The following is a 23,433-nucleotide window of genomic DNA, read 5'->3' on the forward strand; positions in this document are numbered from 1 at the left end:
GTCCAGGTTAGGATTAGACCTCTGCACTCCAGAGACTTTTCATGGAAGCATAAGAAAAGTGGGAGCAAACTCTTCCAATACAGATCATGAAATACTAGGTACATGCATCCCATTTACAATCACAAGAGTTGCAGGTCTAATTCCTTGCCTGAGACACTGAAAATATACCCAAAGGAGTCCACATTAGCAAAGCCACAAACCACATTAGAAAAACCACAGAAGCCAATTTGGCACTCAGACCTTCTGTGCTCCTGGCAAAAATCCAGGGCTCAGCTAGGGCTGCATCCCCTTCCCTACACAAAGGGCAGGCTCGACTTTCAGAAGGTTGTATGTAGTGCAGCTGATGGGAGCTGTCTTGGTCTCTGTCTGGACTGTGTAAACATGAACCTCTTGTTTTGGTGAAAAAATCCCAGATGTTCATCAGTAAGGGCATCCAGGTCTTTATTTTTCCCCTGTCCTGAACAGAAGCATTCACTGTCTGTGAGCCCAATTGTTGCAATCATATTGCTGGAGAGACGACTGATGCAACATAGACTTCAGTGCATGAGTGATAAGTGGATGTTAAACTACTAAAACATGCATCTTTTGGGGGTACAGAAAGACGCAGAGGAAAAAAAATTGGAGGGGGGAAATGGATTGGGAGAAGAGGAGACATCCGAGCCAGAGCAAAGGCATTAGAAATCATGCTATAGGCAAAGCAACCAGCAAAAGCTGTGAATTGGACTGTGGAAAAGAGCTGATCACTATCCTTGTTAGAAGATTAAAAAGTCTGTAGTAGTCGGCAGCTTCAAGTGCTAGTTGCTGACTGGAAGCATTACTGGAAGGACCCTGGGAGCCTTTTTACGTGCTGACTGGAAGCATTACTGGTGCCTTCATTTGATTCCACCTCTACTGCACGATGATCTCATTGGCATTCCCTGCAGTGAGCCCACTTAATCATGCTAACCAAAAAAAAATAGAAAGCCAACTCCAGGCATTCTGGTGCCTTTGTACTGCTAGTCCGCTACAGCTCTGCGTATTCTGCATCACATCTGCCCCTGCCCTCCTAGCTGCTTCTCACTCAGACAGAGTAAAAATGGGAAGGTCCTGTTATGTCATCTGGCCCTTCTCCCAGCTAATGCAGGGCTGTTCTTTGCACAATCATTTCTTCATACCTTGTGTAGTTTACAGTGTCTTTTTCCCTGTGTTCTGCCAGCAGATAGGGAAGATGAAGCTGGCATACTGGATTAGGTTTTCAAGTTGTTTTCCCTTCTATTAGTAGTACCCTGTCTTCACTTTAAGAACACTGACTGTCTCCTCTCTTGCTCAGCCCCTTGGTATTTGCAGGCAGTTTATCATCTTTTCCCCCCACTTTTGTACTGCTCAGCCAAGCTGTAAATATTTATGTCTTTTAGTCTCTTTTCAGAAATCATTTTCTGCAGGCTCATTTTCTGCCCTTCTCTGAACTGCTTTTAGTCTTTAATGAGGAGCCCAGAATGAGCGCTGCTCTCCAGATGCAGTTACATCATGTTTGCTGGGCAATAGAGGGAGGGGGGAAGAGAAGGACCTGGCGTTGCCCCTGCTGTTGGCCCTCTTTGGGCGTCTGCAAAGTACCAAGGAACTGGAAACTCGCTCCCTTCCTGATATTTGAAGTTTCTCACTTTTTAGGTGGATGGGAGCAACTCGGCCTCAGTCCTGCTTCTCATTCCTCAGGCCATTCTTCTCTTGGTAGCATTTAATCACTGCACTCCGCTAAATCACTCTCCGCAGCAGGACAGGCAATTCCCACTCCTTCTTTCATAATGTCATCTGGGCCCTGAAGTGTCAAGCAGCATGGCAGAGCTGCACAGCCCTGGAAATCCCCTTTTTCCCCAGAGGCTGAGGAAGGCCGTTTTCTGCCTCTTCCATGTGAAAAGACTGCCCTTCCTTCCCTCTTTCTGAAGTGAGCCACAGTGTTTTCTAACCTCCCTTCTGGGCTTCTCAGGTACTCCATTTTCAGGGTGGGAATGGGTCCATTTTAGCCCTTTCCTACTTAGTGGGGCTGGGCAATTTACCCTAACACAACCCCCTGATGTCTGCTTCTCTTTCTGTCCTGTAAGGACCCTGATTTGCAGTCCATTGTTACCAGAGCTTTTTTGGCCACCCTTCTCCACTGTCAATTCACATTTATTACATACTTGATGATCACCATTAAATCTTTTTTGGCACCGTTGATACTTAGCATCTTTGTTCCCTCCGAGTATCCATTTGGACACACAGTTTCATGATTTTCTGGACTCTACGCACACATGCTCACACACACACACATTTTGTGAAAAGTATCTAAAATGGAATGTCTTTATTGCAGTCTTTTGACATCTGTGGTCGTGTGGGAAGCGTCCGGAAGGCACTGAAGGTCCTTTGCACCCCACAGGTAAGTAGTCAAATGTATTAGAGCAGTTTCATAGGTGAAACCTTGTTACTGTTGAATGATGGAGTTCAGAATTGCTCAGTGTATCAGGTTCATAGAATAAAATAATTTGTTGCCCCATGACTGGATAAGCTGGTATCTCTTGTCAGGGATGTTAGGAACCTTTTGTGCTGTCTGCTCTGTCCCAGCTGTGGTAAGAAATTGTTACTACTCTGGCCTGTTTTGTCTGATTGGAAGCCCTGTGTCATATGGATTAATCCACTGAGGCCAAAACTGCAAGAAGGTGACAAAACTTTGTAGTGCAGAGTGTGAGAAAGACTTTAAATAGAAGTATGTAGTGCTTGATGTGCAGTGACATTAAGAGATCCTACAGTGCACAGAAATTATCCCAGGCATTGCATTATACATATGATATTTAGATCTGTTGCACTGAAATACTGTGACTTATATTTTAAAATGGTAAAATCAGACTGTAGAGGAAAGGAACATAATATCATAGAAGTTTGTTAGAGCTTGCCTTGCTTATTCTGTGTGCTTGGGCTGGTTGTTTTTCCTCAGCGCGTTTCCATTTCCCCTATCACTGTTACAATGGGAGAAGCAACATTTACCTTCCACATATTTAAAAAGAAAAGTGGGAAGCCTGTGGGTGCTGCTGCTGTTATTCTTTCTTCTATTGTCTAACTTGCTAATAATGATACCTCCCACTATCTAAACACCTCTGCAAATGATGCTGAATTAATCCTTTCAGCTCCCTGTTGAGCTCATTAAATTTCATTATCATTGCTCCACAAGTGGAGGCACTAAAAGATGGAGTCAGCTCGAGGGGAAAACAAAACAGAGAGCACAGAGCTCCAGACTCCCTCTGTTCTGTGTGCTGGTGCCCAAATCTCCCTTCCCCATACACAGTGACATAACACCAGTGTCCTTCCCAGGTCATGCAGGGAATCTGGCTGTGAAAAACAGTGTCTTATGTATATGCTTAGCCACAAACCAGATGATCTTCAAACCCTTTGACGTTGGGATTTTTTTCCACCTCTCTCTAACAGACCTATGGAGTTCGTGCTACCAGCCAGCAGTGCAGTGAGGCAGGTGACATCTGTGCCATTTGCCAAGCAGAATTCAGGGAACCTTTGATCCTTATGTGCCAGGTAAGACCCCAAGCTTCCCACGTCAGGTTCCTCCGTTGGCATTCATTTGGTTAACTTCTGCAGCTGGGGAGGGACATGGTTAGCCTAAGTACTTCTGAAATCATGTGCTGGGTCTTGATCTAGGTCCTAGTGAATATTTATTGCCCTCTTTCAGATAGCCACTGATTCGTGGTAGCTGAGCCACTCTTTAGGGGCTGATCATAGCTACTGAGGTGGAAAAGACCAGCCTCGTAGTCCAGGGACTGCCATTTGGCAGTCCAGATCTTGGATCTAGAATGCAAGACATTTTTATCTGACCCTTGGGGAGACTGGCTAGTCAACAGGCCAACCGAATGGCGAGCAAGTGCTGTGAGGGGGCAGCGATCCAGAATGAGCCTGATAGGGTGCTGCAAGGCTGGCAGCACCGTGTAATCACGGTCCGGCCCCTGAACACCTGGCCAGGAGTAAAAGTAGTTCTGCATAGCAAAGTTGGTCACCACTGCCAGTAACGGGGAATTGTCCTGCTTCTCATTTGGTAAACACTGGCAAAACCTAGAGCTTAAGAACAGCATGCTCTGAGTAATGCAGGAGTCCTAATCTGGTGCGGGTAAAACCCTTTGAACACAGCACGCTGCCATGGGTTCTGTTAATGTCTCAGAGGCCAGCTGAAGGTGTTGCTTCCTGGCCAGACTGGTGATGCTTCCCCAAGATCTTCTTTTCCGTTGCTTGTAACTCAGTCAAGCTTTGTCTGTTGAGATTGAAATTCTGCCTCCTGGAGGCTGTCTCTGGCTGATGTGTGGGTGCGTGCAGGAAAACTGTAGGCAGACTGATTCAGCCGTTTCTGGGAATGGAATTGGTGGGATATATGCTCTCTTGTGATACCAAAATAAAGCTCAAGAGACTTTTTCTGAAGAGCTTTAACATTCCCGTGCTTTGTCACAGCGTTATCAAACTAAAGCAAGTAGATGCCCTGTGCATCAAACGTGCCTCTTACTATTCCTGTGAACGTTGTGCAGCTGTTACCAGCTGTAAGCCCCAGAGAAGCTGTCTTGGTATGTGCTTATCAGAGTCCAGATTTTGATGAGTAACATTTCTGCTGACTCTGCATGTGTTGAGGAGGTCTTGGCTTCTTACAGCTTCTAATACTCCCTCTTGCCCTGTTCCTGCTCTTCCAGGCTGGGGTAGATGGGGCTGTGAGCTGGAGAGCCGTCCCTCCTGATCCCTGTACCCAAGGCAGGCTGGAGGGAGAATCCTGTTGTGGCTCAGTGTAGGGGTGAAAGGAGAAGACCAGGGGTGAAAACTAACATTTATAGAGAAGGGGAAACTGGGACTGCAAAGCTCCTGACTAGGACTGGGTGGTGTGAACGGAAAAAAACAAATGCAACAGGGAGTCGGGGGAAGAGTCAGGGTTGTTTGGGCTAAGTAAAGACTTGTAAAATAACCAGGGAATTGAGGATGGAAACAGGGTAGAGAAAACCCTCTCAGTGTCCTAGACCTTTTTAATGTTTCTCTCTATTGCTATATTAAGAAACAGAGTAATATATCATTAGCTTTGGCAAACTGATGTTAACGCTGGGATTTATTTTTCATATCACGTGAGCACTGCTAATCAGCTGCACTGCCCACCTGAACTTGAGTCGTTCCTTGCTCCCGTCGCTGTCCTGTTGAGTGTGCACACTTAGTGACGAGACTGGGCCTCTGCCCTCACCATGATGATCCCCTTTTGTCTCCACAGCATGTGTTTTGTGAAGAATGCCTCTGCCTCTGGTTTGACAGGGAGAAGACCTGTCCTCTGTGTCGTTCTGTCACAGTAGAAACCCTGCGTTGCTGGAAAGATGGCACCACCTCTGCACATTTCCAGGTGTATTAAAACAAATACATACCGACAGATGGAGTAACGTGTGCGGAGAGCAGAAGAAGCTGGAAAACCCTGGGATCCCATATCCCTGTTTAGTTGCCTGTGGATTTTTTGTCTTAGTCTTTCTTCCAGCTCTGTTTCTCCAGGAGCCAAAAGAACAATTGTTACTCGCCAGAAACTTTGTCTTCAAAGGCAAGGAAGATGTGTTTTATGTTATGGCAGACCCCATGGCTAAGCTACAGCCAAGATTTTTTCTTGAACTTACATGGTTATAAACTGCCTGGGATGTTTCCTTTTTTTCTGTCCTTTTAGTATAACTAAATATTGTGTGTATCAGGCAAGCATACTGTGAATTGCATGTGTATAACCTGGTGTACTGGAAAAAAGCTGTCCTCCTCTGGCTCAGACCACTGGTGAGATCTTCCACATTAAATGGCACTAGTTTCCCTGAATCTGTAACTTCACAGCATTGCAGTGTTGCTGTTATATTACCTTTGAGAACTCCAAAACAGTGCTTCAGAACCTCATGCCCAAAGTTTATTTGGGGTTGGAGAAACATAATTTCCCAGCATCCGTGTTTTTGCAAGTGATTCCACAAATCGAGCGTGTTGTCATCTTAATAAAATCTCAAGGAACTCAGGAAAGACTCTGCTAGTGAAGGTGGAAATAACACTTGGGAATGTTTTTCCTCTTTAATTTTCACAATCAGACTTTGTGATTTCCTAGTGTATGGGGACAGCGGGAGGCTGGGAGAGGTTAAAGTCAAGTTTGATTTGTCTCGGTGAAAAGTTGAGGTCCTAGCCAAGAGCATCTCACAAATTCAGGTACTCTGCAACATGCTTCTCGGTGCAGCCGCTTGAGGCAAGGCTTGCTGGCCTTAAAACCAGCACCACTCAGCATCCACAGCCTGCCCGGCTCCGAAACCAGGAGCACTGAGCCCGTTCAGCACCGCTGATACCAGAACTGCCGGGGCGTCAGGACACGGCCCGGGGACAGGCGGGGTTGGGCGAGAGCGACCAGCCTGAGGGCAGAATGGCACAGAAGCAGCTGCATTGCTGCGGGAGCCGGCCTGGGTTACACACAGCTGGCTAACCCACCCGTGGTGGTGCAGACTGGATTGTAACACCTCTGCTTCAGGAAAAGCCCTTCGAGGAGGTTCCTTCTGTTGTTAGCGGGAGAATTAACATACTTCATACTGCTGCAATTTCCTTCTCTGCTGAGGGTGCTGCAGGGGCCCTTGCGTGCAAGTGGAGTTGCTGTTTGTTCGCGGATTTTTCTTTTTCACTAAATAACCTCTGCTTTTTGCTGCACGCCCAGAGAAAGTGTCTCATTAGGCAACTGTGGCATCTTCCACACTCATTACTATGGAAATGGCTGTAAGGTTACAATCCCACTTGAGCGGAAAATCAGGAAGAACTGTACCTGGGGGAAATGAATCTGTGTGTATGTACTGACTGCCGCCTTCCCCTCCTGCTGGGAAGCTCCACAGGGAGAAGAATTAAAGCAAACAGGAGCTAATGGGAACAGCATTAAGGTTCAACGTTTCTTTGCAATAATAGTTCAGTATGGCTGGAAGAGAAATGATGAGAGGTAGAGCCTGAGCAGGGAAGATCACCCAAATCTGGCTTGGGAGATACAGGGAAGTAGAGGAGGGAAAGCTTTACATTCCCAAACAGAGTGATTTGATTCTTGTCAGATGGATCCCATGGAAGTGGAGAACTAAGCCAGGGAATCCAGTGGGTATCTCCAATCGGAGATAGTGGCCTTTTGGGGATGGGGGAAGAGAGTTCAGTAAGGAAGGGAGCCAGGTTTTCAGTGGGCATAAAGATATTGTTATGTACAATAGTCTGGTGTATTCACCAGGAAAAGGGAAAATTACTGATTCTGTGGGAAGGCAATTTATGAAAGGTTTCAGCATCAGTTTTCAGTGCAGTGCCAATTAATTAAAGGGTTGGTGATACCTGCTTTCAAAATGTTTGAAAAGCCACTTCTGATTTTTTCTACATGGTCCTGGAAAATGTGTTTGGAGAAGTGTATGAAAAGGTCAGTATGAGCCTAACACTACAGATAGCATCTGATACACTGTTTCAAAATTACTATTTTTTGTTTGGAGATAAGGGAGGAAGGCAATCAGATGCAAAGTATGGGGAATATTTTTTGCCATTCTTATAGTCCTTTTTATTTTTTTTTCTTTATTAAATGATCTTTCCCAGTTGTCAGTGTAAGAGAGAGGGGACTCATCATCATATACTTGAGACACCTTGCTGCAGCCCAAGGACAGGGAAGGACGGCAGGGCAAGGCTCCATAGCAGCACCCAGCAGAACTGCCATGGACCGCGGGTGGTTTCAGTACCCATGTAAGATCCCCTGCGCCAGCATCAGAATTTTCTAAAGAACTCATGACGATTCATTTTTCTTTTGCTTCATCTCAGTGATCCCTTCTTGATTTTTGCTTTCCCTCCCTATTCCAAGGCAGCACTCGGGTCGCTCTGCAGAAGTCTGGCTGCTCGGGTGATGTGCTGCCGAGGCATCCACCCGCTGCATTCTTAGTCTCAGCAGAGCTCCAGGGAGGCTGTTGCCTGTGTGACCCCCGAGACAGCAGTTCTGTTGCTGTTCAGCTGCCCCCACGGCAGAGCGCGGCGGGTGCGAGGCGTCCCTTACGGGAGGGCCTGTGGAGAGGGCACGGCCCTGGGCCTGCAACGCGGAGGGCATCCGGTGCTCCACCGCCCTGTGGAGATCAACCGGTGCTAAACAGAGGGTGAAATGTGGTGCTGTGGATATTTATTCTACTGGAAGCATAACAAAGATCATCTTAATTCCTGCAAGATACAGGATTTACTACAGGCCACTATTATATAGCTGTTAAATTAAACCAACATCCTTCAGTCCCTGTTCTCTGGCCTGGATGGTGAGCTCTGTGCTGTTAGCAGTCTGTCAGACCCTCCCTCCTCAGGTAGGTTGTGGTGGTGGTTTGGTGGTGCCTCTCCTAGAACATGTCATTTGGACCAGAAAACATGCAGGGGAAACTACAGTTCTAGTGACAACTGATGAGAAACTTCTGTGGATTTCCACGGGAAAACAGTCGGAGGTTGTGGGAAGAAATTACTCTCATTTCAGAGAGGAAATAAAAACTGGAGCCTTTTTTTGCCATTGAACAGTTGTTTTTCCTTTTTTTTTTTTTTATTAAAGTCATTATAAATATGTACAAAGAGTCTCAGCATATGAAAATCCTTTTACAAAAGAGAGAAGCCACATCCAACCTTAAACGGGAGCCTTCATGAGCTCCTATCAGCAGTGAGCAAATGCTTTGCTCTTGCTTTGGTGAGGGTGGAAACTTGCACAGTGACTCTGCAAGAGTTTACATCCAAAGAGTACTAAGTCAGTAACATGCAAGGAATTGTGTATTCACTGCATTTCATCTGGTTTATTCTGTTAGCAATCTGGGAGCAGGCTGGAAAATAACATCTGAAGGACTAAAGATGATGGGGAGATTTTTTCTTGTGATAAACTCTGGTCTTCAAATTGACTGGAAAGGTTATGCTGTGAATACCCATGAAAACTAAATCCCATTGTACCTCTACTTAGGTGGCATCTGTAACTAATAATGGATGGAACTAATGACGGCAATTCAACACCCAGATGCTTTCAGTGAATATTTGTCAAGTTCCAAAGTCACTTTCTGTAAGTATTAAAAAACTTGTGAAATTCAATTACTCAAGTATTCATGCAGAGTGAACACTGGAGAAGTCTGATCAGAGTTACATGAAAATTCACTCTTGTATTCAAATAAATATTGTCAGGAAATAATATTCACTTTTTTTGAGTTTTAGATTTCTCTTGCAGATGGGGAACGGCAGTTCTGCAGCTTTGACTGGAGCAGTCAGCTTTCTCCCACAACTGCCGAGGGCAGAGCCGCAGTCGGGAGGACCCGCGTGTGGGAGCGCGTCGGGGCGGCCTGTGGAGGTTCTTGTTCGGCAGATGGCGCGTGGTTCAAGCCAGGAGTGGCAGAGGGAGGCAGCAGGCGAGCGCCCGAGGCGGGGACAGGGATACACCTGTGCTGTGAGCAAAGAGCCTCCGGGTGAGAAGGGCTTGGCAGCCAGGCCAGGCCGGAACGAGAAAACCCAGGTAGGGGCAGCACGTGGGGATTATTCCTCTCCACCACTCAGCCTGGCCAATAATCTGGTGTTTTCCTAAGGAAGATCAAGCCCCGTGTTACTCAGACCTCCCTAGGCGTTCGGATTTTGAATGAACATGGCCAGTGTCTCCTGACTGTGCTGAGAGAGATGAACCCGTTCAGCTCAGCGTACAGCAAGCGGTGCCTTGCCAAGTGTTATACAAGAATGAGGCCGATTTTGAAGCTGGGATTCAAAATCAAATTTGCACTAAGCAAGCGTACCCTAAGAAAAGTTGTGAAGATACTGCTCCCCTGTTGTGGAGGTAGAATATGGCCGGGAGGTTTTGACATGGACGAAAAATGGGGGACCAGGATTTAATTTGGAGCCACAGGTAGTCTGTTGTATCTCTCAGACTTCTGTCAACATCATGGACAGATGTTTTAAAACCATTTGTAGGAAGATTAAATGTTAAGGTAGATGTACTATTCTGTCCTCATGACCATTTTGTACATGATAGTGCAGTTTTTCAGAAGATCTTCACTTTTGTTTCCCCATTCTCCACTGCTCCCCCCCCGCCCAGTGAGATTCTCCTCTGCCTGCCCAGCCCACCAGGGCTACAGCGACAGCAGCATTTAACCCAACTGTCTGGTCTCACGAGGCCGCAGGGAGAAGTGCCGTGTTCCACGACCTACGTGGACACAGAAACTGCACCGGTTTAACCGAGTCTGTAATCCCTTTCGCTCAAAGGTTCTGTTCCTGCTTCTGCAGTGGATTTAAGACCCTCACAATTTTAGCATGATATAGAAACAAAGCAAATTCACAAATCAGATTACACTGATTTAACAAGTGTTTCTGATTTAAGTAAATTGCTTTAGTAATGGGCTTAGCTAAATGAGGGTGATTTCTGCATGCCTACATGCTCTAAACCAGAAGTGTGATGGGTTTCTCATTCCTCATCACTGGCAACACACTGATTTTGGTGATTTGCTGTATGTTTTTATTGGGTGATGCCTCTCCTGGACACATGAAAGTGTATGACAGGAGGCCTGGTCCCATTCCATTTTTTTTTTTACCTACTGAAAATTAAGACAGAAGAGGAAGGAATCTGGAATTAATGGGCTAAATTCTGTCCTGGGTGTAACCCAGCTGTCTGCAAGCAGACAGCAGTGCTATCCTAGAATTAATTTGGCCAAAGGACTTATTTTAACAAGCAGGGGGAGAGAAGCTGATTAGTAGTCCACACTAGACTGCTTTTTTAACTTGAAATATGAAGTTTCAATATGTGATGGGAGCTATCTTGGTGGAGTGCTGCTTTAAAAATTAATAAAGACTTTCCTCACAGCCACATTATGCGGCGTTCTATATAGACTATGATCTCATAACCTCCTCCTCTGGCTTGCACACGCACCGTCTGCTGAAACCTAAGATGAGGTCTTTTTTTTTCATTTAGAGAGCACTACCCAGCCTTCACAGAGGCGCAACTGCGAAGCTAATCAAAATCAATGACTTCTTGGCTGCTGTAAAAAAAAAAAAAAAACAACAACAAACAAAAACCAGAGGAGCGAGAGAGAGGAACTGTGCTGGTTTCCTACCCATTAGTACAGTATGGAACCCCCCCACCATCTCACACAGCTGTTGCAATACAGTAAGAACAGCACTAGGGGAGTATGCAGCATGCTTTCTTTTCCGATACAAACATCAACCAGGGTTAAATGAGATATTTTAAAAAGGATAAAAACACCCCTTGTCAAAAACTGGAGGCATTCAAGAATAGCAATTATACCAGAAAATGTAAGGCTTTGACAAATACATACCCTCTAGTAAGTAATTCGATTTATGTACAGTGAATGCTGGCTGTAAGTGCTGGGAAACTGTTTCTCTAGCAAAACTTGCTTGACCCAGCAACTAATAGATGAAAGTCTCCAAAACTTAACCCTCGTTTCACACTAAACATCCGATTTAGAACTACAAAAGTGAAGCAAATCAGGATTAAAGCAGGTTTTGGGGTACTGGACCTGCTCTTGTTCACACTTGGGAAGCACCATAAATTTGGTTGTTGTTTCACGAGAATAACAACATGCAGCACGTGTCTTCTACTGGTTTTTGCTGAATGTTGGGAACCACCAAGGAGGAGACTGCTCCCCTGGGAGTTCTGGGTTTTTGGTTTTTTTACAGAAAAGCCTGCCCATGGAGGGTTAGGACTGAGGGAGATTAGCCAATCGTTCTGCTGCTGAGGTGGATCATCGGTTCAAAGGGCTTTCCCAAGGTGAGGATGCTATGGTAAGGACAGAACTTTCTTTCCTTTCCCTTTGCTGTGCTGTCACGTTTCAGGGGAATTGCTTCTTTGGGAAAAACGCTGCAAGAAGTCTCAAGGCTGCAGCCCCAAACAGCCAGTGTGGCAGGAAGAGTGATGGCAGTGCAGACTGTATGTACAGAAGATGCAGGGGAAAATGGACTAATGCACATTCTGGGTGAGAAGTTTATTAAACATTCAGAGCTCAGGAGCTAGTAATTGTTAAGGGTGAGGAATATGTGGGAGAGCCCTCTGTCTGGCACTGAGAAATGAAAGCCAGCTCCACGCTGGATGGGCCGGCCGGGGGGGACACACACAGGGTGAGGGAAGGTGGCGGAGGGAAGACCTCCTGCAGGCTGCGTGTCCCCTACAGCAAAGCATCCAGTCTTCCGGATCAATTATTTTCTGTTCATCTCTGACTTGTGCAATACCGTACACACAATTTCACTTCCTCATTTGAGTGATTTGCAGAAAGTTGTATTTTTAAGACTATGCCCGATCCAGCAGTCACTAATCCAGCACTTGCCACACTGCTGAAATCAGCTGAGGCTCCTCCTTTTGCTAGAAGAATTCTTATTTATTTCAGCAGGAGACTGAGCCGGGAAGGAGTGCAGGATGCCGAGTACTACTGAGCATCAGGCCAAAAATGGTAGAAAAATGTTTTATCGGTCCCTGTGGCTCTGAGACCATCCAAACTCTACCAACAGACAAACTACACTTAGCTACATGATCCCTCCCAACACTGCACACAACATAAAGTAGGGCAAGGTTATTCATTAGGAACAATTTGCTCTTTCAGCACAGCCCTTTCTGCTGTTTGTGAATTGACTTGGATCAATAATACCCGCAAATATGTGTGCAGGGGCCCAAAACACATCGGTGAATATTTGATAAAGGGAGAATGTAGCTTTTAGATTGCTTAGAAACACTTCGCCTGCAGTCACGAAAAATGCCAGGTTTGACTGGGACACGGTGGCCACCCGGCTTGTTCCTGGACTGGGTGAGGGTTAGGAAGTATTTTTAAAAGACAAGGAGCCAAACTTCCTTTGGAAATTGGGTTCTTAACATTCCTTTATGCCTTCAAAAATTCCCCCCCTGTCACGGGAGGGTCAATTTTCTGGTGTAAATATCTGAAGCTGGAAAAAATGTTTCTCAAAAAATGTGCGTAATAAGTACTGTAAATAGTATCTGGAAGGTATCCTGAATCTGACAGGTAGTTTTGGCTGCAAGAAAAAAAGTGCTCAGTACTAGACTGAAAAAAGCCCTTTGACTTCTTGGGACAAGTTCTCCTGTTATCCCCTAGTCTATTGATTAGTCTCGATGTAGTTCTCCTCCCTGGTTCACAGGGTTTGAGACTACTTAAATCACCCCCCGGGAGAGTCCCCAGCTCTGGAGCCGTGGGAGATTCTGCACTAGCAGACTTTGACATGTACACTGCAGTGAAAAGAGCTGGCATGTCTTTGCCACCTCAGTGAACGCTGCTTCCCAAGCTCCGAACCCTCAAAAGAAAAAGAAATGCCTCAAAGAAAATTAGTTTTATAAAGTTCTGGGTTAGATTATTTGTTTTGTCTTCATTTATGCAGAGTTTGAAAGAAAGAAAAAAAAATAGCACCTTCTCAACAAGTATTATTTTTTGCTATCTTGTGTATAAATATTAATAACCAAAATAGATTTCTCCTCGTCCCATGTTTCAGAACATTCTCTTGGGGAAACTGTAGCACCACAGAGAGGCAGTTTAGCCCCAGACAAATATTAAATGTAGCACCAGAGAAACTAAAGTCATAAGAAAAGCTTAGCTCACCTGGTGCTATAGCGCTTAATATATACACACACAAACTGTCTGTCGTCCGAGCTGCTAAGCACCTGTTTGTTCCCCCCCCACCACGGCTAGGACATGCCCATTTTGCAGCAAGTTTGGTCTCTCGAGATATTACTTAACTCTGGATGTACGGATTATTTTTCATCCTGCTGCATTGAAAGGAACGTTTCTGTTGCCATAAACAAGGTGCAGTGGAGAAAATGCTCGCGTTACAGCAAGGACATCACTAATCTTTTGACTCAGACTGCAGGAGCATGAATGCTCAGACCACCATCATCTACAAGGAATGTTGCTTACGTTCTCAACAAGGCATGCACGTTTTAACGTATGCATACAGGAGGGTTTACATTCTTCTATATATAAGCATGTATGTGTCTCTGTTTTGCTGCTGGGCCCTTGAACAGCTCCTTCCGTGCAAATCCTTCTTCACGTTGCCCAAAGCACTTCCAACATCTTCCACTTCTTTCTTTATCTCCACTCTTCACAGCTGCTGCTCAGGCTCTGGATTCCCTGGAGGAAAAGGGGAAACAATTTTCTCCAAGGGCACAGGGTTTTCTCCAGCCTAAGAAAGCAAAAGAATTGTGTTTGGTTTTAATTATATTGATGCATTGGTTACAATAAAAGCTTCTTTTAAATTTATGCTTGAACCCTCCTGCTAAATTTACTGACGAGAAGGGGTATGTAATTTATGGGGAGGATGGTTTTGTGGTTCAACACAAGAGATTACGCCTTTATCCCTGTGCTGCTGCAGGATTTCTGGTGAGCTCTCATTTTGCGAGGCTCGTTCTTTTGGGTGCTCCATCTTCATTTACATCACGTTAACAAAAATGCTAACTTTTAGGGAAGCCATTAATTCTGTTCCAGGTAGGCAATGGGGTGCATTGAGTATCACGGGAGACTGGAAGAACTCACTCATTCCTAGTTCTGCCACTGATTAGATTTGTGGCCCTGGGCAAACCACTTCTTTCAGTCGCTGCTGTAAAATGAGGGCAGTAATAACTTATTTGCCTCAGAGGTGGGCTGCAAGCCTTAATTAATAAAGTGCTCAGAGAAAGGCACCTATCTAAGTGCAAATTAGCAGGAGAGGTGCCCAAGGGGCATCTACTATGAAATTCCCATTTCCCACATTTATACCTAGGTTTGTTGATACCAGCATTTGCTGGGGTAGATCCCATCTTTCAGACTGTGTTGTCTAGTTTGCAGAGACTGTGACAATGAGTGATCTTATAAAAACCTCAGTGGAGAAATCTCTGCTGGCCTTCTGGATGAGGTGATTTCACCCGGGTGGGAGAAAGGAGGGGGGAGTAGCTGACTATGCAACCGCATCAACTATGAAGTCAGAGTGTAATTAGGGTTGGCAAACAGCTTTGGGGCAGATTCTGGTCGGCATTACTCCGGCATAAACCCAGAATCGCTTCTCTTCCTTCTGTAGTACTGCCCTGGTTAGGCCAGCGTGAAGGTTATCACAATTCAGCAGCACTGCCTCTGAGATGAACTGAAACCTCCACCGTGAGGAAAGTGGGCAAATTCTGGTGCTGCGACGGACTCTGAGTAACCTAGAACGTCTCTGAGCCTCAAAAGATTTACCATATCTGCTTTATCCCGGTTACCATCAGCTGCTCAGGCTGCCGCCGTGCACGGGATGCGGCAATTACAACCTCTCCCTCCCTCAGTGTACAGTCTTGCTTTCTAGTTTGGAGGAATCTGAAGCAACAGTGAAAATAGCTTGAAGGACTTAAGCCAGAATGAATCATCTAGACTTGAAGCACATTTTCATTTGTCTCGCTGTGATCAAGGCTAGCAGCTAGCCACACAGTTTCTGTGGCTTCTGCAGCTGCATGCACGCAGACTTTCACAAGCTCACCCGCTCTCTGGAAGTACTGGAGGTATTAGAAAAGGTTTTTTGCAGAGCTACTTCACTTTTTGGGCAGAAGGTAAATAGGAAAGGCGTTCGCTACCTGAACACGATAATACTGGCTACACAAAACCAGCCACCAGAGCACTGACTGTCAGTAACCAGCTGTCAGTAAGTAGCCCAGAGGTGGAACCACGTCCCCGTTGGGCCTCCCGGCCTGCACGCACGGGGACAGCCCTTCCTGCAGCCCCGTGCTCCCGCACAGCCCTCCCGGCGTCGCAGCCTGCGCTCCCACCGCTGCCCGCTCAGGCCTAGCCCAGCGCCGAGCACAGACAGCGCGCGCCACGGATTTCTCTAGACGTGTGAAACGTCACAAGGAGGAGACTCTGGGCACCTGCTGCACTTCTCAGACAAGATGTCTTTATAGAGAGGTCTTCAAAATTACCCGCATCAGCATCGCCGGGGTGGGAAAGCAGGGCACAGCCTGAGCTGGGTGTGGGGTACTGAGAAGCAAGGCTGGCCATATGGAGGAAGAGCCTGGGACGCGGTTGCTTACACTCAAAGAGCTGAGGTATTTACTCAAGTTACACTCGAATAAAGACTTCAGGAGCTGATGAAAGGATTTCCTCCAGAGCAGAAACATTTAATCCTTATTTATTATTTCTCCTGTAGTAGCACTTCCAAATGCCAGCTATGAACTCTCGTCCTACTGTGCCAGCTGCGGCCTGCAACAGATCATCCTCGGTGCCATTATATTTTACAAACTGTCTCTCTGTGTCACTTAACGTATAGAAAATCTTTAAAAACCTGTAAAAGTTGATAAATCCTAGAACGCCTTGAACTCCGAGTGATAAATCTGCTCTGGGGCAGGCAAAGAGCTCAGCACAATGTTTATGCGTCTCACAAGCCCTCTTCTAAGAGCTTAAATGGCTCTTAAGTTCTGCATCAGCCTCGTGCTGGCCTTCTGCATAAAGGTGAATTTCATGGAAAGAATAAAAGAGAACCCCAGAATCCTGGCCTTCAGCCCATCTTTCAATAAAACAATTTTGAATATCCTAGGCTGTGTTAAAGCCATTTCTGGGTGCGTATTGGCTGCATTGCCAGTATCTGACTCATTAATGGAATATACTTTGAGCCAAATTCTGATCTCATTTACAGCACTGTAAATCCAGGGCAACCCAATTGACTTCAGTGGAGTTACTCCAAATTTCCCACAATACGCACTCAGCAGATAGATCAAAATTTAGTACTTCGGGTCTGAAAAAGGCTGTTACAAACATCCTGTTTGTAATACTGGGGTGGATAGTAAGTTGGAAAGAGTGCCAGCATATCCCCTCTGTAGAGCTGCTGAAATATTGTTTATTTTACATGTCATTCTTCTAATGTTGAAACTTCGGGGGGGAATTGTCCACTATTATCAAAATTTTTCATTTACTTATAAAAAAAAGAAATTATAGCTGAGTTCCTATATGAAAAATGTGGTGTCTATTGAAAACAAGGATTGAAGTGATAAAGAAAAAAAATCATTTGCTTCGAAATTTTTCATGGAACCAACATTCCCTTTGGTGACGTATCCCTCTCTTCCTGGTCATTTAGGGAGATGCAGATTTTTTTCAGAAAGTTGCCTTATTCATTGCACTTACTAAGCAATAATGTTGTGAGACGACAAATCGTGTTGGCTGATATTTGCAAAACCATCTCAGCCAGCCTCGACACATCCCATTGCTTTTAATAGATACGGGCATCTTGACTTCTCAATTACTTTGAACTCTCCAGCCTCAAATCCTACAGTTTTATCACGCAGCTCGCTAAGCTGCTGTTTACCAAAAAAAAAGCAAGCTGCTCTTCTTTGGGATGCTGAGTAGGATGCTAGGAAATGACTCGGGTAGGGGGTTCCTAGTCTCACCTCAGCATTTCTTTGACTAATCTTTATTCAGAGACAGGACGCAAAGCTGTGCTTGGGTACCACCTGCATAAAGCCGTAGGAGAATCTGAGCTCACGTCCCCTAAAGCAGTTGGCAAAAGGAGTTGTGCTCGCGGCTAACGTGTCAGCAAGTAACTTCTTGATTTAAATGGATTGCACAGGCAATTCAGTTGGCACATGTTCCACTCCTAATAAACAAAATAACAGTTATTGATATATTTAAACAAAAAAAAAATATTCAAGGGCTCGGATTGCTAAGGGAAAGCTCGAGGCAGGGACAAAACGAGGCGCTCTCGCTTTCTTCCTCACGCAGCAGCAGGTTAATGAGAAAACAAGGGCTGGGCGAGAGCCCTGTCAAATTCCCAAACAGCCTGCATCCATGTACACTCACACTTCATTAGCATCTCTGCGGGAGACGGAAGGGCAGCTTGGAAGACCAAAAAACAATTAGGAGGGGGATCAAGAGGTAAGACGAAAGAAGAGTAGAACTACTAGGGAAGAACTCGGAAGAATGGTGCGTCTGGGAGATCTTAGCACGGGAAGATCAAGGAACCCAGACAGGGTAAAGAAATATGTTGGGGCTCCAATCTTTTCAGGAAGAAGAGGCCTGCTTGGCCGTAGTCCACCTGCGGAAAGAGGCATTTCTGGACTGCTGTTTATTTTTGAAAACTCTGCTGCTTGTTTATCATGCAAGTTAGTGCTGAAGGTTTTCCTTGTGCAATTTAACTGTGAAGTTGGGGCAAGGGTGGCGGGGACCTTTGGCTTTTTTGAGTTGGATGCTCCTTCTTCCTTCTTTATCCAGGAGGATAAACAACAGCGCCTGCCTCTTTGTGTCAGGGATGCTTACAGGGTGCAACACGCTGATGTTTGTCCTCGTGCAGAACTGCAGCTCACTGCTGAGCCAGTCGGCTTAGTCCTGCGCTAGCTGTACTGCCTCTGGTCCTTAATTTACTTTGCACTCCTGCTCAGCTCAGTGTGACATCTCCAGAAATCTTATCAACCCAATTTTAATACAGATAATTAACTGCACTGAGACTTTGGACAGAGTGGCTCTGCATGAACCTCGCAGCAAACAGTGGGGGGAATTACTGGCAACACAGTGGGCACAGAACCAGGCTGGTGAAGCTGGCAGGGACAAGTAGGGTTTGATTTTAATACACTGCCACTTCTGAACTAATAGAGCGAAATACAAGTGACATTGTATGCCAAACTGGCACATGACAACTATACTTCATGCCCTGGCTGGATATTTCAAGGTGATGTCAGATTATATATTATAAAACTGCCATTTGCAAAGCATTTGTCCCCAAATCCCAAGCATGGTCCACAGATACCAGTTGGTCCCATGCAGCAGTCCTGCTCTCACTGGCATCACCCAGGGGCCGTGAGAGCAGAAGTTCCACGGTACACAGGATTATTCCCTGAGCTGCACCGTTGTGTAAAGCCACAAGGACCTGAGGGAACAACTACCAACCTTCTCCTCAGAAACAGTACGTACACTTACGGCAGCCAATGCAAAATGCTATCACCGCTTGAAAAAGCAGGAGGGGAACTCAAGTAGTAAGCCAAGCTGAAACTGGCCTTTCCCTCTTAACTTCTCTATTCCTTCTGCAACCACCAGATCACAAGACAGTGCTGACTTTGCAGCGCATTTATTAAGTGTACAAGTTACTCTGCTCTTATGAGCCGTTCCATGAAATCCCAAAATCACAGGCGCTCAGGCCTGGACTTCCCATCTTGTTGCAGAACAACGTTATTATCACTGCAGAGTGTCTCTGAGGATGGCAGAAAAATAGTTTGTTCAGAAATACTCTGCTGAGTTAATGAAACACCACTGTCTTACCACATCTCTGAGTCTAACCCAGTTTACTGCACTGTCAGTTGGGCTCTGAGACGCTGCAGATAATCAGATACCTCCACTGGTGCGAGCAAATTACTCTTCAGGATGAATAGAAAGGATTCTTAATGCCAAAAATAACTCAGAAACTGAGTGTACATGCTATATTTAATTATGCTGGGGTAGCACTGTATTTTCACCTGCAGCTTGGTCAGTTGTGCCTTAGGAGCTTGCCAGGAGTTGGACAGGCCAGTCCACTGTGCATAGGGGCAACCTGGAGACTGTTACCAGCTTGTTCTTCTCCCACATCTGGCCTCTTTATCCCTGAAACTGCTTCCCATCGCACACAAGGATCTTCTTTTCAGAGACTTACATTTGTATTTGTGTCCACGAAGCCCCAAAGCATTTGGAGGCAGCTCAGCACGTCCTGTCTGCAGCAGCCTTTGAAGCTGCGAGGAAGGACTGTGCATGCTGAAGGAGCTCACCTCGGTTATGTTGAGGATGATGCTCTGCTTTTCTATAGTGTCCTTATCAAAGCAATTTATAAGCACCTGGTTATTGTTGGGCCTGAAGTGCAGAAAGCCAGATCGAAGTGAGGGTTCCACAGAGTCAACAGCAGAAGAGACTGGGGAAAAAAAATAGTATCTGCCTAACCAAAGCTACACAAACCTTCACAAAAGCTAAAAAAACAGCTTTGGCCTGGTGGGATCACCAGGAAATCTGGGCTGAGTGTGCGCACAGATCCATGGGGCCAGCAAACGGGCTCTCTCTGCCAGCCCTTCTCACCTGCCACCTCCTCTACACGGGATGAAGACCCAGACTGGGCAAGAAGGAAATCTCCCGGCTTGTTAGAAAGAAAAGGACACTTGAGACACTAGATAAGGGAGATCGCCACAGTTCCCCCTTGGATTTTTACTTCTTTTGAGCTCAGAGGGGCAAGCAAGTCAGACAGGTGGGTTTGCTTCCAAACACTAGAATCAAACTTGCCACAAACTGATGGGAAGGGAAAGAAGAGCTTTAAGCTCTGCGCCTGACCACAGCCCCACATCTCAAACTGCTGCCCCATGCCACTGACACCACCTCTCCGAGGGCTTTGCTGGGCACAGCTCTGCAGGCACCATCCCAGAGCCTCATGCCTCTGAGCTGATGATTTTACAGAAATTGAGGCTCTGATTCAACAAAAAACCAGTTCTGTTTTCAAAGAAAGCCTTCCAAAGGTAACCAGCTGAACCTCCTGACAGACAGAGCAGCTGTGGCTCAGACAGAGAGATGACAACAATGCCCCCCCCCATACCCCAGTGCATACACACACACGCATGCTGCAAACACACACACCTGCTGAAAAACCTTATTTTTAAACACTCTTGATAACCATACTTTTTCTCCACACTATACATATGTATTTAATGGTGTATCATGCACCTAAAAAGCATGCAAGACATTTTGCAACGTAAGACCTGATTCCTGACAGCCAAGGTCTGGCCCAAAAGTTGCAAACAGCCCCGTTAAGCTGAAATTGTACAAGGTCAGCCCAGTATTGGTGGCATTTTTCAACTAATTTTAAGCTCTTGTCTAAACCCTATCTGAGCTGGTGGGATATGAGTGCGTGCTGAAAGTTAGACATGCACTTAAGGTCTTTCCTGAACACTGACAGACATTGGGTGACATTCAGAAACATAATTTAAAGCACCGAAATTAGGAGCCCTTGCTCCTCATGCCTGTGGGGAGAAATCCATGTCCCAAAGAGCACTTCAGAGCACCCAAAATCCCTGAGGTGACCCCACGTATGCTCAGTATCCCTGCGTGCTCCCAGGGCTGAGGGTGCAGAGCTGTCCCCACCAGCCCAGGCAGTGTCACCAGGATGACAACGAGGGTTACAGGACCAGATGTCCTATCTCCCTGCTGCTGGTTTGCTTGGTGCCTCTGGAGCACGGTGGGGGCTCTAGGAACCAGCAGTAACTGGGCTTGGATGCTTTTCCCTGGCTGGTGGCTTGGGACCCCCCTTGGGGAAAGCCTCCAACACTGGGCAAGGCATTATCCAAAACACAGAGCCAGGCACAGTCAGCCAAAGTCCTAAGCTGGCCCGCTGGATGGTCCTGTGGGGACATCCCACCACCCAGGGACCGTGGCGATGGGTGCCCTGCAGCACCCGTGGGTCTAAAGCCCACCGAGGGACGGCAGGACACAGGGGAAGTTCCTCTCCTCACAAGAGGGCTGGAGGCTTGGCAGGCACGGGTGTGCGGGGCGAGCATCCTCCATCTCCCGGGGCCGGCAGTCAGGGTGACGCAGGACCTACTCCGATCCCCCCGAGCCACCCTGTGCCGCTGCTGCTGGCCCACGGGGGCCACGGGCTCACTCAGTGCGGGCACGGAGCTGACACTGCCCCATGAGAGCACGGATGGCCCGGGCGGAGGGGGGGCACAGGGCTGGAAGCCGTCAAAGTTTGGGGAATGGGAAAGGGGGCGTTTGGGGAGTCCTGGGAAAGGGGAAGTTGGAGTGGAGGGGAGAGGAGCGGGGAGAGGAGCGGGGAGAGGAGCGGGGAGAGGAGAGGAGAGGAGAGGAGAGGAGAGGAGAGGAGAGGAGAGGAGAGGAGAGGAGAGGAGAGGAGAGGAGAGGAGAGGAGAGGAGAGGAGAGGACAGGACAGGACAGGACAGGACAGGACGGTGGGATCTGGCGGCGCCGGTACCGGCAGCCCGAGGCTCCGTGCGCTGCCGCGGCCGCGCTCAGCCGCCGCCGCCCAGCGAGGCGCCGGGTACCGCGGACAGCGCGCTCCGCCGGGCCGGGCCCCCCCCGCCGGCCCCGGGCCGGGCCCCAGCGCGCCGGGCCGTCCCGTCCCGCCCCGTGCCGAGCCGAGCCGAGCCGAGCCGAGCCGAACCCCGCCGACCGCCCAGCCGTCCCCGTTCCGCCCCCCCCCCGGCGCGGTGCCGACCTGTTGCGCGTCCCGCCTGCTCCCCGCTCCGGCCAGCGCCCCTCTCGCCTAGAGGCTCCTCCTGCGGATCAGCCAGGCCAGCGCGGCCGCGGGCGTGAGGGCGCACAGCAGGCACACCACGGCGGCCAGGCGCCGGCCGGCCGAGGGGCCGCGGCCCCGCGCCTTGCGCCGCGCCGCCCGCTGCTCCAGCTCATCGCCCAGGCGGCGCAGGCGGGCGGCGACCAGGCGGGCGGCGGCCGAGGGCCGGGCGGCGCGGCCGGGGCTGCAGGGGCAGGGCGCGGGGGGGCCGCCGTGCAGCGCGCAGGGGCACATGGCTGCGCCGCCGCTCGCCGCCCGAGTGCCGCGGCGTGTGCGGGAGGGCGGGAGGGCCGGGGCGGCGGCGGGCGGGGGCCGGGGGGGGGTTACATCATCCCCCGCGGGGCGGCGCTCGGCCGCGGGGAGCGGGCGGGGGGGGACGGGGACAGCGGGGAGGGGGGGGCGGGGGGCAGTGTGTGGGAGGGGAGAGCGTGGGATGGGGGCGGCAGGGGGGGGATTGGGGGGCGGGGTGGGACGGGGGGACAGGGACTGTGTGGTGGGACGTTCTGTTGTCTGGGGATGGTGTGGGAGTTTGACGGGACGGCGTGGGACGGGGGGGCAGTGTGGGGATGGAGGGGACAGCGTGGGGATGGGGGGGGAAGTGTGGGATGGGGGGTCGGCGTGGGGATGGGGGGACGGCGTGGGGATGGGGGGAGAAGTGTGGGATGGGGGGACGGCGTGGGGATGGGGGAGACAGCGGGGGATAACGGGCACAGGGTGCGGATGGAGGGAACAGCGTGGGATGGGGGGACGGTGTGGGATGGGGGGGACGGCGGGGGGATGGGGGACAGTGTGGGGATGGGGGGGACAGTGCGGGGACGGAGGGAACGGTGTGGGGACGGAGGGAACGGTGTGGGGATGCAGGGGACAGGGTGGGATGGAGGGGACGGTGTGGGGATGCAGGGGGGCAGTGAAGGGATTACACAGAGCCGGAGGGGATTTCATCACCCAGAGCATTACTGATTCTGATCACATTTCAGGTGGCCGAAGGAGGAGTGCACAGCCTCCCCACCAGCCCCTGGGCACTGACCCATGGGGGTGCGGAGCCCCCCCAGCCGACAGAGCACAGGAGCAGGGCTGGGACCCCCCAGGCAGGACTCCCTGTCACCCATCAGCCCTGGGACAGCAGCGGGGGCTCCCTGTGGGGCAGGAATCACCCCAGGCTGGCCTGTTTCCCTCATGCCTGGAAGGGAGGCTGCTGCCACCTCCTT

At 48.6% G+C, this 23,433-nt stretch overlaps 2 protein-coding genes and 1 long non-coding RNA gene across 7 annotated transcripts in view; 1 reads left to right on the top strand and 2 right to left on the bottom strand.

Annotated features, from left to right (window-relative positions):
- The window catches only part of RNFT2 (ring finger protein, transmembrane 2), a 32,665-nt gene extending 27,077 nt beyond the window's left edge, over window positions 1–5,588 (top strand). For all 5 annotated transcript variants that reach the window (XM_074844136.1, XM_074844140.1, XM_074844138.1 and 2 more), the window contains 3 exons: window positions 2,327–2,392; window positions 3,436–3,537; window positions 5,252–5,588. In XM_074844136.1, coding sequence (XP_074700237.1) covers window positions 2,327–2,392; window positions 3,436–3,537; window positions 5,252–5,386 — 303 coding nt within the window. In that variant the 3' untranslated portion in view covers window positions 5,387–5,588. The remainder of the gene's footprint in view (window positions 1–2,326; window positions 2,393–3,435; window positions 3,538–5,251) is intronic.
- A 4,984-nt stretch (window positions 5,589–10,572) lies between these two features.
- Window positions 10,573–22,223, bottom strand: LOC141931824 (uncharacterized). The gene is made up of 2 exons (XR_012625674.1): window positions 22,148–22,223; window positions 10,573–14,163 (listed from the first exon to the last, which is right to left on the bottom strand). It is a non-coding gene; the product is annotated as an uncharacterized LOC141931824 (long non-coding RNA).
- Window positions 22,224–22,261: 38 nt separating this feature from the next.
- Window positions 22,262–22,459, bottom strand: HRK (harakiri, BCL2 interacting protein; the record flags this gene model as incomplete). The annotated part of the gene is made up of 1 exon (XM_074843954.1): window positions 22,262–22,459. A coding segment is annotated over exon 1 (198 nt), but the record flags the coding sequence as incomplete, so codon positions are not given.
- Window positions 22,460–23,433: the final 974 nt, after the last annotated feature.

Source organism: Strix aluco, chromosome 18 (assembly GCF_031877795.1).
Source record: "Strix aluco isolate bStrAlu1 chromosome 18, bStrAlu1.hap1, whole genome shotgun sequence".
Classification (NCBI taxonomy): Eukaryota; Metazoa; Chordata; class Aves; order Strigiformes; family Strigidae; genus Strix; species Strix aluco.